The sequence below is a fragment of the Melopsittacus undulatus genome, chromosome 9 (genome assembly GCF_012275295.1).
Source record: "Melopsittacus undulatus isolate bMelUnd1 chromosome 9, bMelUnd1.mat.Z, whole genome shotgun sequence".
NCBI lineage: Eukaryota > Metazoa > Chordata > Aves > Psittaciformes > Psittaculidae > Melopsittacus > Melopsittacus undulatus.
The window spans coordinates 31151376-31167510 of NC_047535.1; the positions used below are offsets into that span (position 1 = coordinate 31151376).

Below are 16135 nucleotides of genomic sequence, written 5' to 3' on the forward strand. Positions count from 1 at the left end.
GTCAGTGTGTATTACCTTGAAGGCTCAGAGCTGGAATGAGACATTTTGGTTCGCAAGACAAGTTCCCTATCTCTGCATCCCTCACTGGCAGCATTCTGAGGTATGCCACCCTCCAGTTTCCTCTCTTGGGCTCCTTCCAACCATTGCATATGAAATCTACCCTTTTGGACAGCAGCATCAAGAACAAGGACTGCCAGCATGCATTTCTATTGGTACTTCTCTATGAAAGGGTATGCTGGGCAAATTTTCTCCTTTTCTCATTCTAAAATACTTTGGGTCAGTGTCTTTATTTATAAGTGCCCTGTTGCCACTCTGTTGAGAACAAGCTATGGTGGAAAGTGGAATTATCCAAGCCTCTATGGCCTGATAAGTTGCACTGAGAGTTTAGTTGTGAGACTCACTATTGAGAAATCTAAGGTCAAAATCTGTGGGAGAGTGCAAACTGGAGCATTAGCACTCAGCATACCCCAGCCCAGGATGTGCAAAACCAGATCCTCTGGGATAGAAACGATTAGTGCTTTCTGGGGCTGGGTCCAGACCCAGCTGGCCAGCTAGCACAGCTGTGGCAGTTAAGGACTAATGACTTTGTTCTTTCAGGTGACTACAACTCATAATGTTATATCTCAATGAAAACTAGGAATCCCCATGGATGTTTTGGAAGGAGCACAGAAACAAGGTGTGCTGGTCTTCTTGTTTCATTTCTAAGGTCAGTTGCCCTTGGGTTGCTAACCTTTGTAAGATAAGATCATTGGCAGTTCTATCTACTTCTTATTTCCCAGTTTTTTGAAAACATGAATTTTCCAGAACCTGGGTGGAAAAAAAAAACAGGAAATTCACACAAATTTGTGTTTCAATTAAATATTCATGTGTTAGGAACACAGATTTGAAACTCAGATTATTAAACAAGTGACTTCAGTAATTTTAGCAATGCTGAGCACCCCAGTATCTCATTCAGGATTCTTGTCTGGGATTCCCCATGCATTTCTGCACTGAGATCAGTGGGGTTTAGGAAGAAGTTTCAGTGCCTATACAAAGCAAACACTGTCTTTGGTGCTAGTCTATTAATATCTAATGTGAACAAGCAATACTGTGTTTTCCTCTGTGCTTAAATACGTGCATTCTGCACCCTCAGGCAGCTGAATTTACATGCTTTTGTTGTCATATGTGTAATATGCAATATGTATTTCCTTTTTATTAATCAGACCTGCCATCAGAAAAGAAATAGAGGGAGTTTTGAAAGCACAGCCAGGATAGATACTGTCATTTTGCAATCTTTTGTGCACAGGTAGAGATGCCTGTTTCCACTCGAATGGGTGGCAATATTCTGCTGCTTGCAGAATTCTTACAAATGAAAACCAGGCAAAGGAGTTACTGGCTATCCAAGGGGTAATTCTCCTCTGGAAGTGTGCAGTCAATTCCCATTTAGGCTAATTACACTTAAGGAGCCCTTTCCTATAACTAATGAACAATAGGCATAACCTGTTATTACATAACCATAGGCACGCACATTAATACACTGTCGAATTGCACTACCCTGTTAAAATGCTTCCTCTACAAAATTCACTGGAGATTTTTAGAGACATTTGCTGTAATTACTGCTAGCATGGTTTCTAATTCATTTAATTTTCTTTTCTACCTAAACTGAGCGTATAAGTGTGTTTTAAGAGATTGAATAAATAAATTTTTAATTATAAAATGATGCTATATCATACATTATTAATAATAACCAACAATATGTAATATATGTTTAGGTATGAATCCATTAGGAAGATGAACTAATATATATCAGTCCTAAAATAATGTCCTAATTTGTCCTGTGTTTATGAATGGGGAAATCCATGTTTAAAGCAATTAGAGGTTTATAAAAGCCTTGGACTGACAGTGGGTAAAGCACTGAGCACGCTTGGCACTTAGGAATTCTGTTGTTGTCTACAGCAAAGGAGAAGACCCTTTCTGGTCTTCTTTAAACCCTTTATTGGTTTCAGCAGTTTGTGAAATCATACAACCACAATAGTACAGGTATACAGACCTCCAGGGTGGGAGCAGCATGATGCACATAGTCCTGGTTGGCAAACACTCTAGTTATTATTGTTATCTCTAAAAAAAACCCCAACAAACCCTCCTTTGTACTCTTGTCAGTTTACTTTCAGGTAGTTTTGAGGGATTTTGTCAATTATTTCTCTATTAGCGATAGCAGACTTCAGAAATCTCCATGGCAAGTTCCAGGCATTCACCAGTCTCATGGCAGGACTCAAAAAGGCTGCAATCAATGTCACAGTCACAGTTGCAGTCATTGTTGGCGTGGTCTTCATCTGAGGTCTGGTAGTATCTATTGGATGGACAACAGGTATCTATCAGCCAATGTTCACAGGTATCAGGCAGCATTATAAGAAAGTCCCAAAACTGGCAGAACAAGCAGGCCAGGATAAGTGTCGCACATTCATCTAAGAGAAAGAAAAAGCAGTAAGACATAAGAAAAAGGGCATGCTTAGTTACCTAAGTTTAGGTGACTGCGACTACACAGAAATGAGATGCAAGGCAGCACACAGGGTAGGCAAAAAATACACTGATGATAAGTACTTCCACTGAGTCAAATGAAAGGATTTATTTTTTATGTTGTTTGTTCTGGAAAAACAACAGTGGCATGAAATTGATTTGGATGAAAATATTCTGTGGCAGTGAAGTTCAGAGGAACAAGTACTCTAACCAGCTTTATGGCTATTCTTACAGGTCTTTTCCAACCTAAATGATTCTATGGTTTTATATTCTTAAAGTGTTTGGGCTGTAAATTCTAGCACAGGAGTGACCTTCATAAAGCAGGGATGCTCTGTGGAGGGGGTTGCAGATTTGCAGGCGTGCAGAAGTGCTGCTATTTCATGGTGCCTCATGTGCTATCTGACCAAGCTTCCAGGTTTCACCTGGGAGAGAGTTAATTTGCTTCCCAGTAGCTGGTGCAGTGCTGTGTTTTGTATTTAGTATGAGAAAAATGTTGATAATACACGGATGTTTTTAGTTGTTGCCAAGAAGTGTTTATACCAAGTCAAAGACTTTTCAGCTTCTCATGCCCTGCCAGAAAGAAGACTGGAGGGGCTGGTAAGCAATTGCATTGTACATCAGTTATTGTGTATATTCTAATATTTTTTATTATTATTATTGTTATTATTTTATTTCTTTTCTATCCTGTTAAACTGTCTTTGTCTTAACCCATGGGTTTTCTTAATTTTGCTCTTTTGATTCTCTCCCCCATTCTGCTGTGTGATGCTTAGTTGCCAGCTGGGGTTAAACCAGGACATTAATGCACGTGACACTGGAGCTTATTTTCTGTTTGACAAGAATTTGCAATTAAAGATAAAAATCATCAGGATGGACATGCCATTCTAGGAAAGAAAAAATGTCAGCATGAAAAACTCCAAACAAATAACTTTTAGGGTCATTTTTGCCTGCATACATAGAGGTCAGAACTGACTCCTTATTTAAACTATCCCTTTCTATACTGTAAGTCTGTTCCAGTCTGGATCAATCCTTGCTGGAAGTCAGTGTGCGAACACCCAAAGCTTTTGTGGAGAGTGGATGGGCCCACATGTTTCTAATGACATGATTATCATCTACATGACAGGTAGATCGCCTAGCCAAAGACAGGCAGGAGAAGCAAGTCAGGAGACAAGCATTTACAGTGGGCAGTGTGCTGATTGATTTTCAGCCCAGAGTCCTTCCACTTCCTGACCAAAATGGGTTTCTCACCTCTTCATTCACAGACCTGTAAATTTTTGAATAGACAGAAAAGTTTGGAAGCCGGAATCATCCTGGATGTATGTTTGGAGCCAGTAAATATTCCTGAAAACTTCCTCACTGTGACAAAAACTTTGTGTTATATTTGTTCCCCTCAAAAATCAACTAATCAACTCCCAACCATTTGAGTTACAGCATCTGGGGAAGCTGCCTCCGGGTGCAGCAGGGCTCAGAGCAGGTGTGAGATTCTGACTGTGTGAATCCAGTTGGAGTGCAAAGACCCAGACCTTTCAATTTGTATTTTTTTTCCCTCCTTGTTTTTGGAAAGAAAAAATGCCTTCAACAATATGAATGCCTTTTCATTGGTTCTTTCAGGAAAGCATATGGTTATAACCACATTTCTTGCCCTAGGATGACTAACTGTGAACTCATTCAACTGCATTGGTTCTGTTGTGGCATTTTCTATCTCACGTAACATAAAGTTCACTGCCAGGAACTTTCCAGAATTATGCCTTTTTTTTTTTCTTTTGAAGAAAGCTTTCTTGATGAAAAACAAAATTAAAAGATCATTCCAGCTTCTTTATACATATAAAAAAGAAGCAGTTAAAGCAGTTAAAGCAGGTAGCAAGAATAAATAACATGTGGTTGAACTTGTTTCTAAGTAGCATATCATCACCAATGTTATCAGTTTTAATACTTTTTTAAATATGTCAGAATCTGTTTAAGTTCAGACAAGCACAACTAACTTCCAAGTCAGTTCTGTAGATTGAGAGTGACTAGATTTTGGTGATACTTAGTAAATTCGTGCTTATATTTTTTTTCTAACCAAATGAACTGAAATAATTATAAAATTGAAACATTTAATAAGGTGACACTGCTGGATTTAATTGTATGAAATTTACACTGTAGAAAATGTAATCATTTTATCCAGTAGTCCTTGGTGTAATTAAGACTATTCTTCTTAGGTATCTTATGTTTATGACATTCACTTCCTATACATAGATGCAAGGGATGGAATTCAAAATTATATTTCAATTAAGGATCTTTTAATATTTTTCCTCTCTCCAAAGATCTGTTTTCTAATAACGTATTTTTCTCCTGAATGTGTTATCCATAACGGTGCTTATGTAACTGGAGAGAACAGATCTGATTTGTAGGGCTCCATCCAGGAAAGAGAGCACACGGAAAGCACAGGATTTTAATAATAAAGTAATGTTTCAGCACAGAGTCTGTGATATGCAGTAAAGATGATTTTAAATTCCCATCAGAGCACACACCATGAACTGTGGTAATGGATGTAACACATTTCAAAAAATCTGCATGTGTGAGGCTTTTTTGTTCTAAGTGGGGTAATGTATATAAATAATAGATATTAGCAATTAAACATCCATTCCTATGCATTCATTTATATATTTGAAAATAAATTAGCCACAAACTGCATAAAAGAAGATGCAATCTCCTGTTTTGTCCTCTGTTTTCCCTGCTGTTTGTGAAGCGGCATTACTGCATTTATCTTGGTGAGAACGATGACCCCAGCTCTCATTCTCTACATTAGTAGATTAATTATCACACAAGAAGAACTTCTAATAATTTTGCTAGTCTGCGTCATCTCTCAGTTTTCCTGCTCTTGTTTGATGGCTGACAGCTTACCCTCTGCTTGTGCAGAGGATGCCCTGAACAAACATGGCCCAAAGCTCACTGAACCCAGGATGGTCACTGCTGGTGAGATATATGAATCATAGAATCATAGAATAGTTAGGGTTGGAAGCTTTGGATCTGCTATTCTCTAAGCACAGAGAACAAAATAATTGCTGATTTCCTCAGCTACCTCTCTGCCTTCAGAGGTTCTCCATGCACCAGCAAACAGGATTTGGCCTCGTGTATGCAGAACAAGCAGTAACTTGTCAGAGTAGAGTGAGCAGAGTATGCAGTGACAACCACAAATCTGGCTTCCTTTGGTTTCCTTGGCTTCCTTCCAGCCTTTAACATTATTAATTGAGCACAGATTATTTGGGGTTTTTTTGTTAATTTCCTTCACTTTTAGCTTTTTTAAGGAGCATGAAATCTGTTATTTGCATCACATGGTACACACCTGTGTGCCAGTAATGGTTGAGGGCCTGATAAGATAGTCAGCAAACTGAGGAAATAGTGAGTGTCTGGGCTAGAAAATGAGTCCCCTAATTAAAATAAATATTTCAGACCCTTCACTGAAATTAAATATATTCTAATAGATATACCAGAGACATCCCTTTTATTACACGATTGGTAATATAATAGAGATGGTTGTGGCTCCTGGAGAGCATGGTGGTTTATTGTGATGATCTGTATTTACAAATTCTTTATTTAGGAATTGTTAAATGATAAACACGATAGATCCAAATTCCATTTGGTATAGCACACTAGTCCATTATTGTAAAAGGCACACGTAAAAAACTTCAAAAATGCTTCACAGCATTTGAAGGAATGCTTCACAGAAGCCCCTTTTATCACATCCAGTGGTTATGTAACAAGGAATATCTGGTTCTCATCATAATTCCACTAAAATCAGGGGTGCTATATAATTTGGATTAACAGGACTCATGCTCTTGGTCTGTAATGAGTGTCCACAGCCCCTTCTGCTCCTTGGCTCTTGGTTATACTCTTGCCTCTGAAACCCTTTCAAAAAGTAGTGCAGGTGTCCAGCTCTAACTTGTGCTTTTACACAATAAAAGGGATCAGCTCCTTTACAGAAAAGGTAAGACAGCTCTGATCATTAGCCCCAGGGCAGGTTATGTTTTAGTAATGTTGATTTGTGAAAATGCACTTGAACTACTGGCATCTGCTGCAGTTATGGTTTGCAATGACCTTTCACAACACTTTGTTTTTAAATATGCTTCTTCAAAACACAGAGCATACTGAGATAACTAGAAGTCTTATCCATGTGTATCCACCTGGCCCAGTCATCAGAGTTTTCTGCAGAAGTAGAGCAGAATATGAAGAGAGTTTCTCATCCTGATCCATGCGAGTTTTGCAGTGTACTCAGCAGAGGGAGAATTTGGTGATCAGTCAGCAGAATGGCAGGGTTCCATGTAATGGTCCATAAAGGAACTCAACACACAAGTCTGTAGAAGTAATATGCTGACCACCAAACACAGCATCTGTTCAGCAACCACAGTACTACCAATGGCAAAAGCGCTAGCTTCTGCTATTGGGGACAAATGTGTCCATCTGTTTATCTGATACTGACACTAGTACCTCTGTGCAAACATTCATTATACAAGTACAAATGCACTGTTGCACAATACACTCTAAGCTCCTCTTCTATGACTTTAATATCACTGATAATTTAAAGTAATCTTCTGCAGATTCTCACCAATCACAGAAATGTTGCAGGGCAACTTAATGCTGCTTTTGGCTATGTTTTTGAACCTCCTGTTCAGCACGTAAGCGATTATTTCAAGTTAGATACACATAATGCTTTTTTGCAATGGGCATTATTTAGAAACCAGCTTAAATGTGATCTGTTTTATAAAACATACCATCACTGTCTCTCTGATGTACTGATGCGTCATCTTCAATGTAAGTGAATTCTCTGCATTTCTCCAGGGAAGCAATGGATGATGTGCTCGCATCTGAGAATTTCTTCTCATTTTTGGTCCCCTTTGATGAGGCGTCTGTGATGCTGAATTCTGTGACAGAGCTCATAACCATGCCTTTCATAGGCTTTTCATCTGTGTGTTTTTCATTTGTAAGATGGTTATCTGGTGGGATTAGGGAAAAAAAAGAAAAGACTTGTTTGTGAGACCAAGGCAGAGATCTGAAAGTATAACATGCAGAATCTCCAAGCCTACAGTTGTTTACTTCCAAGGCCTAACCTTTCTTACCCAATGATTTCAGTCTCTTTGCACAAGTTTATTCATAGCATAGATATTTGTGAACTTGCATTCTAAGCTTTTCTCTTAATCCTAGTGGATTTAGAGGCTAAGTAATAATTCACTTCCAGTGGGTGGGATCAGGATGGAGAGAGAACAGAACTACTGCCTCAGTTGACATCTCTTTAGAGCGCGACATCCTAAGTTCAGTTTGTGATAAGAAAGAAGGCAAAACAATTATCTTGTTATTTTTTCAACAGCAGCTCTGTTTCCCTGAATTTACAGCCAACAATGTGCGTGTAGGTGGTACCTAGATGCAGATGTGCCAGCTCTCCATGGCTCATAAGCTTGTAGCAAAGAAAGCCATATGGTCTCTGTTTAACATCCAGATTCATTATTTCTTAACTTCATCCACACTTGTGCTGCTGGCCTGGAAGTCAACTAGAAGATGGGATACTTCACATGCTGTCAGCGTGCCAGAGAGGCAGCTCAAAAACCAGAGGGAGAGCTTAATTTTAAGCCCCAACTAGGGTAAAGGTTAAGAATAGTTCTGAGCTCAATTTATTCTTGAAGAACTTCTCAGGCACAGATAAACATGGACTGATATATAGTTTCACTTACTCTGAAGTGATCAAGAGGCCAAGAAACACAGTCATTCTCTCTATGGGTGGGATGATAAAACCTCATCAATTCTTATCTACAGCTGATTAACTCCTGCACCTCACATCAAGCACAGTCTCACTTTTTATCTTACTTAAATCTTGTGATATGCTTGCTCTTGAGCTATATACAGAAAATCAATCTTTACAAACACCTCAGTTTTGCAAACACTATTTCTGAGAAGAATAGGGAATGCTCTAAAGTAGTTAGTGTGTGCTCTCCTGCAAGGAGCTGGGAGAGAGACCCTGCATATCTCTTGTTTTCCAGGTACCTTAATGTATAGTAAAGGAAAGCCAAGAAAAAGTTGTTAGAGGGTGAAATCTTGATGAGGCTGCAGTTGTGCTGCTAGTATCCTTGCAGGAAAAAGGTGGAAACATGGATTAGATAGGTGGGTTGCAAGACAGGTGAAAAAACACTGTGATCATAGGTCTCACAGTGGGGGAAAGCAAAGATCTGAGGTCTAACCGGTGTCCAGTGAAAGTCACCAAGGTGGTTACGGATTTTGGGGCATCTGATCTATCAGGAGAGGCTGAGGGAGCTAGGCTTGGTTGGCCTGGAGAAGAGAAGGCAAAGAGAAGTGCTGGGTGCTGTCTTCCACTTCATAACCAGGGTAGTGGAGAAACCAGACCCCAGCTTTTCCCAACAGCGCACAGAGGTAAAAGGACAAGAAGCCACTGTCACAAACTCTACCCAGAGCAATTGGAATGCATACATGTACAAATTCTTCATCATGGGAGGTGTAAAGCACCTGGGCAGCCCACAGCAAGGCTGAATAAGTGTGGAGAGCTCAGTTGGGTATGGATTCCAGTAACTGTCTTACTGCAGAGTTAGCCATGCTTTGAAGGAAAGGCCAGATGGGGTCCCTTCCAAGCTAATTTCTCTATAATTTCTATGATTCTATTTACTTACACAGTGAGTCAACAATTCATTTAAATTTTTACTCGTAGTCAGATTTCATGCCATTTTAGATTATCTTCATGTGGTGAAATATGTAGTAGCAGAAAAGCTGCTTAAAAGTTAGCAGAGTAAGATCTTGGGAGAGGATAATAAGAAATACTAAGCTATCGTATTCATTTTATCTTTAAATCACTGCTTTTAAAATGTGCGTTGGCAGAGGTTTGGGCTTGATTTAGAACTTGCAATACTGACAAAGTCTACTAAGAGGGAAATTTGTATCTTCCTTGTCCTGGAGACTTTACAGGTTGGCCTTAGGCAGAGAACGACTGGTGTGATAGAGAGAAGTGGAATGAAGGAAAAAGCAGTGGCACACAGAGGGGTCTCAGAAACCCATACCTGTCAGGTTTCGTGAGCATTACAATGAAGAAAAGCCACAGGCAAGACCTGGGAAAGGCAGGAGAAGTGGTGGCTCCTTCGGGTGTGAACCAGCAGTGCAAAGTGCAGTGGTGCTTGCATGTAGGTTATACACTGGGTCGCAGGAAACCAGCATCCTGGGCAAGCTAAGTCTGATTTTACCTATCTGTGATAATTTGTTGATGGTTTTCTCTCCTGAGTAAGTAAATGAAGCTTCCCCCACCCCAACCCTGACATCTTGGCTGGCCTTTTGAGACCAAATTGTGGAAAATCATGCATTTTGGATGTACTTACATGCACAGTAACCACTATTTTCCAGTGTTTCCAAGTCAATGACATACCACAGTTTTTCCTGCACTTTCATTCATCAACATAGTGTCTGCAGGAAAAGTTGTGTTAATTGAAGTAGCAGAGCTCTAGAGAAAGCAACGTCCTGCTTATGCATCGGATTTGTTGGATAATACTTGATTTGTGAGCCCAAAAGACACATGTCCCACCTGTTATTCAGGTGGCAATCTTACAATGGATCTTGTTTGTCCAGGTTGAGAGCTACACTCAGGCTGAGCAGTTGAATACAACAGATTAGATTGAAAGGCCTAGGCAAGAATGATGGTTTCTATAGTTTTCCACTTTCAAAATTGGCCCAAAGGTCTAAACTGGATATATTTTAAATCGCAATATATCTGTTGAGTTCCCCATTTCTGCAACAATACAATGGCCCACATAATGCATTTAAGCATTCAACAAACGAGACTGAAAAAAATCAGACGGAAGTAATCAGTAAATGCCAGACTAACATTTACTGTATCCACTGACTTCTACTATTCATGCTTCGAGTCAATTTTTATTCTTGAAGTGCTATTGAAGAGAAATCAAAACCAGAAATAGAAAGGCATAGACATAACCTGAATTTTTCAATGCAGCACCATCAAACAAAAGGGTAACAAAAGCTGTCATTCAAGGGCTCTTCTGTTTGTTAAAGCATACTACATCTTTGAAAATACAGTACATTTTAGTGTCAGACTCTTAGTTTGAAAAGCTCCCTTTCAGTAATGTTATACTTGTCTTGTACAGCTAGATCAAGTCTTCATGCAATCACCGTAACAAGCAACTTGCTATGACAAGCGAGATCCTTGCTTCCAGAAAACAGTGCGATAGAGGCTAAAGCAGTGTACAATTATAGGTCTCCATTTCATTTTTATGCAATTACCTTCAGTTCAGCTGTGGGTCCATCTACATTATGTCTTTTATCAATTTAATGTTTGCACAAAGTGTCTAAAGAAATAAAGATTATGCGAGACAAGCATAAAAAAAAAGGTAGTTAGCACTTTTTTTCTCTTTTATAGTTTGTTTCTGTATGGAACATGTAGGTTGAGAGTTAGAAACAAATAAGTGGAGAAAATAAGCTTTAAGAATATATTATACACAACTGATACTATTTAAGATTACTGCTAAATGAGAATGTAATAAATTACTATTAGAGATGGGCAGAGGGTCAAACTTTGTTACTGTTTTGTAAGAGTCTGTACTCAGCTCCAACTATGCACTAATATCTATGTTTTTAACGTGTAGAAATCATCCACTGAAGTAATTAAAAGGGGGAAAAAAGTGTATCATGATGAAGAAAGCTCAGATTATTCAGTGTTAGACTGTTAGCAAAGGCAACTAGAGGTAAACCCCCACAATGTGCCATTTTTAAAGGGTATCATGAAGTAGCAGCCTTCTCATACAAGAAAGCTGGGCTTGCCTTGGCTTTTGCAGTAGGAATGGGATCGTTCACCCATGTTTGTATTAAAGATAGATATAGTCTCAAGACTCACATGAAATTCTTTTTTTAGTTGGGTGACTCAGGTGGCTGACTATAGTGTCTAAATTCATGAAAACACAAAGTAAATCACTTACTTTCCACTGATGCCTTCCCCAGATCCCTCTGGTTAATAATGAGGAACAGTGATACCAGGACTGGCATTTTCCAGTAGAGCCCCTGACCTCTGGTTCTCTTCATTGATCTAGGCACAACCCAGGGTCTTGCAGCCATGGAAAATAGATGGCTAGAGTTTCCTAGTAAACTTTAGAAAGCAAATTTATATAGTGGCATATAAATGCTCTGTTTTTGGCAACAGGCTGTTCTGCTCTGTTCTGCTGGACAGGGACGACAGCAACATGGGTATTACTAAAGATCTGTTCAGAGCAACTGGTTAGGGGGAGCTGCTGCTAAAAGAGGAGGAGAACTGATTTATCACCCTATGTAGAGCTCATACTTACGCATCTTACAAGCCAAGAAGAAAGGAGCCTGTGGCTGGTGGCATTTGTTCCCAATCCATCCTGGTATTGGCCCTTTGCCTCCCATCCCAGTGGCAAGGAGTCCCAAGGGTTAATCGTGAACTGGGAAAACTCTAGCAGTCTAGAATGTATAACTTTTTCATTTCACCATGAGACATCTTCATGTATCAGTGCAGTGAAAGAACCAAAAGAACGCCTGGCTGATCTCCCTGCTATTCGTTATCCCATGCACTGCTGTCGCTACCTGTCTATTTAATATATCACATAGTCATCACTGAAAGAGCTGTGTGCCATGTCCATTCAGTCCTAAGATGAAGCAGGCAGAGCTACATCAGTCCTGATGGATGATAACTTGTAAGTATAAAGGCTTGAACTGAACTCATTTAGTTTGAAAAGACTCATAGTAAAATGAAACCCAAACCCCAGGTTTCAGTGGCCATGTTTCAAAGAAGAAAAAGTAAAAAGAAAACCAAAGAACTTTTTTTTTTGCCATTCTAAAGGACATTATTGTCTACAAACAGCAATGGGAAGGGATGTCAGAGGTATCTCTGCATGGTATGAAACATGCGTGGGGCCAGCATCTTGCTTACCTGGCTGGTCCTCACTGCTTGGCGTCACCCCAGGGAGCACCGGGAGAGGCAGGGAGCTGGTGTAGCTGTCTTGGTAGAAGAACAAAACAACATTGCAGAAGAACACTGTAAATAAATGTGGTTTGACATGTGTATCACCCCAGACACTTAGTCATTGACTTCAAGAGTTGTTGCTTTGGGTGCAAATAGAAACAAGTGTGATTCCTTGCAGATAGAAATTACATGGGATAGTGCACTGTTTCTGTTACCCTCTGTCTCATTTCTGGAAAGGAAGCTAAATATAAAACAAATTCCTAAGAAAGTTTCATCTGAGAAGAGGGGAAGAAGATCACTGGCAAACACAGAATTTTCTCTTTCAGGTAGGTACAAAGAATGTGGGAGCTGGGAGGCCTGTGATGAAATGTGGGGCATCACCCACACCCAAACACCCCAGAAACCTTAGATGAGGTTACCAAATCGTAAGCGAAGGAGCAGAAAGGAAACTGCAGCCCAAGCTCCAACTTCTGCGGTTTAGTCACATTGACAGGCAAGATGCCTGTCAAGAAGCCTGGAGAAGAGAAGGCTGCATGGAGACCTCATAGCAGCCTTCCAGTACCTGAAGGGGGGCTATAGGGATGCTGGGGATGGACTATTCATTAGGGACTGTAGCGACAGGACAAGGGGTAATGGGTTAAAACTTAAACAGGGGAAGTTTAGATTGGATGTAAGGAAGAAATTCTTTACTGTAAGGGTGGTGAGGTACTGGAAGGGGTTGCCCAGGGATGTTGTAAATGCTCCATGCCTGGCAGTGTTCAAGGCCAGGTTGGACAAAGTCTTGAGTGATATGGTTTAGAGTGAGGTGTCCCTGCCCATAGCAGGGGGGTTGGAACTAGATGATCTTAAGGTCATTTCCAACCCTAACTATTCTATTCGATGATTTTATGCCCAAGGTCGTCGTTGTGGCAAGCCCAGGTCCCTACATGGGTGCTGAGCTCTTGCACTTCTGCTGTGCTTGCCAGGCAATCCACTCCATGTGTAGGGCTCAGAGGCTAAAGCCTTTCTCTCTCTCCCAAGGTCAGGGAGGCAAAGTAGGAGGAGGTGTAGCACTATCCCTATGGTGAGTGCAATAGATAGAGCAAACTCCATGGGAACTGCTGCCATCCATGTAGGAGAGGCCAGAGGGAGAGAGGGAGTCAAAGTCAACCTGAAGCAAGCTGGCCTAAGCTAATATCTCATGGATGTTTTCATAGTTTCGTGCCCATTACATTTTGCTGAGTACAGGCATAAAGATACAGGGGATTTAGAGACTTTATTTTTGTCGTGAGGAAACAGGAAATAGTACACAAGACTATAAATATATATTTGGCTTCATATGACATCATGAACTTGTGCAAGTGCTTCTCTTCTGATTTATGATGATGGACTGGTAATTCACAGGAGCTTTGGGTTTATTTTATTTTGCTGTTGCAGTAACAAATCTAATGGTGCAATCCCGGGAGGGGGTATTTTATCAATAGTGAATTTTTGACCTCATTGCATGCATTTTAACTTTATGAATTAGTGACCCAGCTGACTGTAAAGCCTTCTATATGCTTATTATAAATCTATCACAGGACTGGCAAAAAATTTTGGCCCAGATCCTAAACTCTGACAGGCATGTGTTGATGGACTGCATAGCAAACACTTCCACTAATATTTCTCACTAATTATACCATATATTAAGAAAAATGAATGAAGCCAATGTTTATACTCAGCTTTAACTTCTTTTGATACAAGAAAGCAACAAAATCCCTAATAAATTTTCACCTTCAACATTTCTATTCATTAGAATTTTTACCATGATGAATGAAGTTAGAACTGGAGAGGGAGGGGGTTCATCTTGAAATCTGTTCAGTGAATGACTGAATTTACTTCCCTTCCCCAACTTGTGTTGAGGAAGGAGGGAACAGATGGACACAGGAAGAAGAGGGAGGCAAGTGCGGAATGAAGGAGATGGGTGAGGAACAGATGGAATCGAGGGAAAGTGAAGAGGAGAGTCAGCAAGGATGATAGGAAAGTTTTCCACTTGACCTTGAGCTGAAATGAAGATTTTCATACACCATGGGGCAGCAAGATTTTGGGATGCAGCCTTTTTTCTTTCTGTGGCACTTACATCTCAAAGTCCTATGGGCCATCCTGGCAGTCCATTCCATCCCAGGGGATGTGCAGAGCCAGAATGGTGATTTTCTCAAGGCGATGACTGCTACAGAAGGGTGCCTGCACTTTGCTTAAGTTCCACAATGGTAATGGCGGGGAAGAAATGCAGTACCCAAAATCTGTTGGGATGCAGTAAGTCTCCCTGGCATTCCAGCCAACCCAGAAATTGAAGCTTATGATTTCGAAGAGCTATCCTACACCCTGTTTGTTAGGAACCAATAGCCAAAATACTCAAAGTGATTTATGATTTTACCTGCTTAAACTAAGACATTTGAGATGGCCTGATTTTCAGAATATGCTGAGCATCTGTGCTTTGAGGTGTATTGAGTTATATAGCCCAAATCACTAGTAAGTCCTGGAAAATCTTGATTATATTCTTAATTCTGTTAAATTGCCTGCATATAATCCATTGATTCTGGCTTTGCTAGCTGAAGAATGGGAGAGGTGAAAGTTAAATATTGGCCATGTGTGTCATTCCCTTTGAAGAAAATGGGAGCCATGTGCACTCACCTAGCAGCAAAGTTTGGCCCCAAGTATGATTTCACAGCTGGGCCCTAACTTCAGGAATGCCAAAGCACTAAATGACTCAATTGGAGTAATCTGATCAATGCTGTATTTTCACTGTGGATTTAAATTGCACACACAGCAAGAGCAGAGTTAGTTTTCTTCTCTCTCAAAATCACTTTTCTCTACAGATTTGATAGCATAAATACGAAGTTTTGCTCTCATCACAGGAATAAGTGAAATGGCAGAAAACGTATGTCAAATAAAATGCACAACATTATGTCCTTTTTACTTTTTGGAGGGTGTTTAAGAAGATGGCTTCATTAATTTTGACTGAATAAACGGTTCCTTTAAGGGATTTCAATAGGTGACATGAAAAATGTTAATACGAATGATCAAGACAATGGAGGTTAAAACTGTTTTGAAAATATGTTTCTTTTATAGATCTCAGCTGTTGGAAGAGTTACAGAATAAATATACGGTAGTGCTGACATTCAGTGCTGTTTCATCTTAGCAAAAGAGGTTTTAATAAAGACAATTCTTTTCAAGGAATGCTTTCTGCAGCCAGTCTTCAAAAAGAGGTTTTCCCCCCTCCTAGTTTAATAAAATCAAAGTAATTTATGTCATATTGATATGTCGATATGTTTTTCAATAAACTTTTTTCAGAAAGATTTTTTTTAAATTCTCTTCACTTTAAAAATTATAATTATATGTCTTCCTCCCACTTTGAAAATGGCACAAGGTGCTCATTTGCAGAGCTCTACTGTTCAAATCTTCACTGAGAATAGAAATGTCATGACTCAGTTAACAATGCTTTATTATTCACATTGATCTTTTTTTATAGTGTTCTTTATCTCAAAAACATTGTAAATCAGATATCTTCCTCCCACTCTTTTGTTCATTTGCAAATTTTTATTATTCTACTTTAAGAAAGCAATGGAGTGTCAAGAGTCAGTGTATATTGTTTATGTTCTTTTTTGCTTTAAAATTACTTTTAACTATAAAAAGTAAGATGTACAGCAGAAAAAAAAA

The 16135-nt window shown here is 39.6% G+C and overlaps 1 protein-coding gene across 1 annotated transcript in view; it reads right to left on the reverse strand.

Annotated features, from left to right (window-relative positions):
• Positions 1 to 2184: 2184 nt before the first annotated feature.
• The window catches only part of MDFIC2 (MyoD family inhibitor domain containing 2), a 45575-nt gene continuing 31624 nt past the window's right edge, over positions 2185 to 16135 (reverse strand). Inside the window, exons 3-5 of the mRNA XM_031049283.1 lie at positions 12425 to 12493; positions 7248 to 7469; positions 2185 to 2444 (exon numbers count right to left, since the gene is read on the reverse strand). Coding sequence (XP_030905143.1) covers positions 2185 to 2444; positions 7248 to 7469; positions 12425 to 12493 — 551 coding nt within the window. The remainder of the gene's footprint in view (positions 2445 to 7247; positions 7470 to 12424; positions 12494 to 16135) is intronic.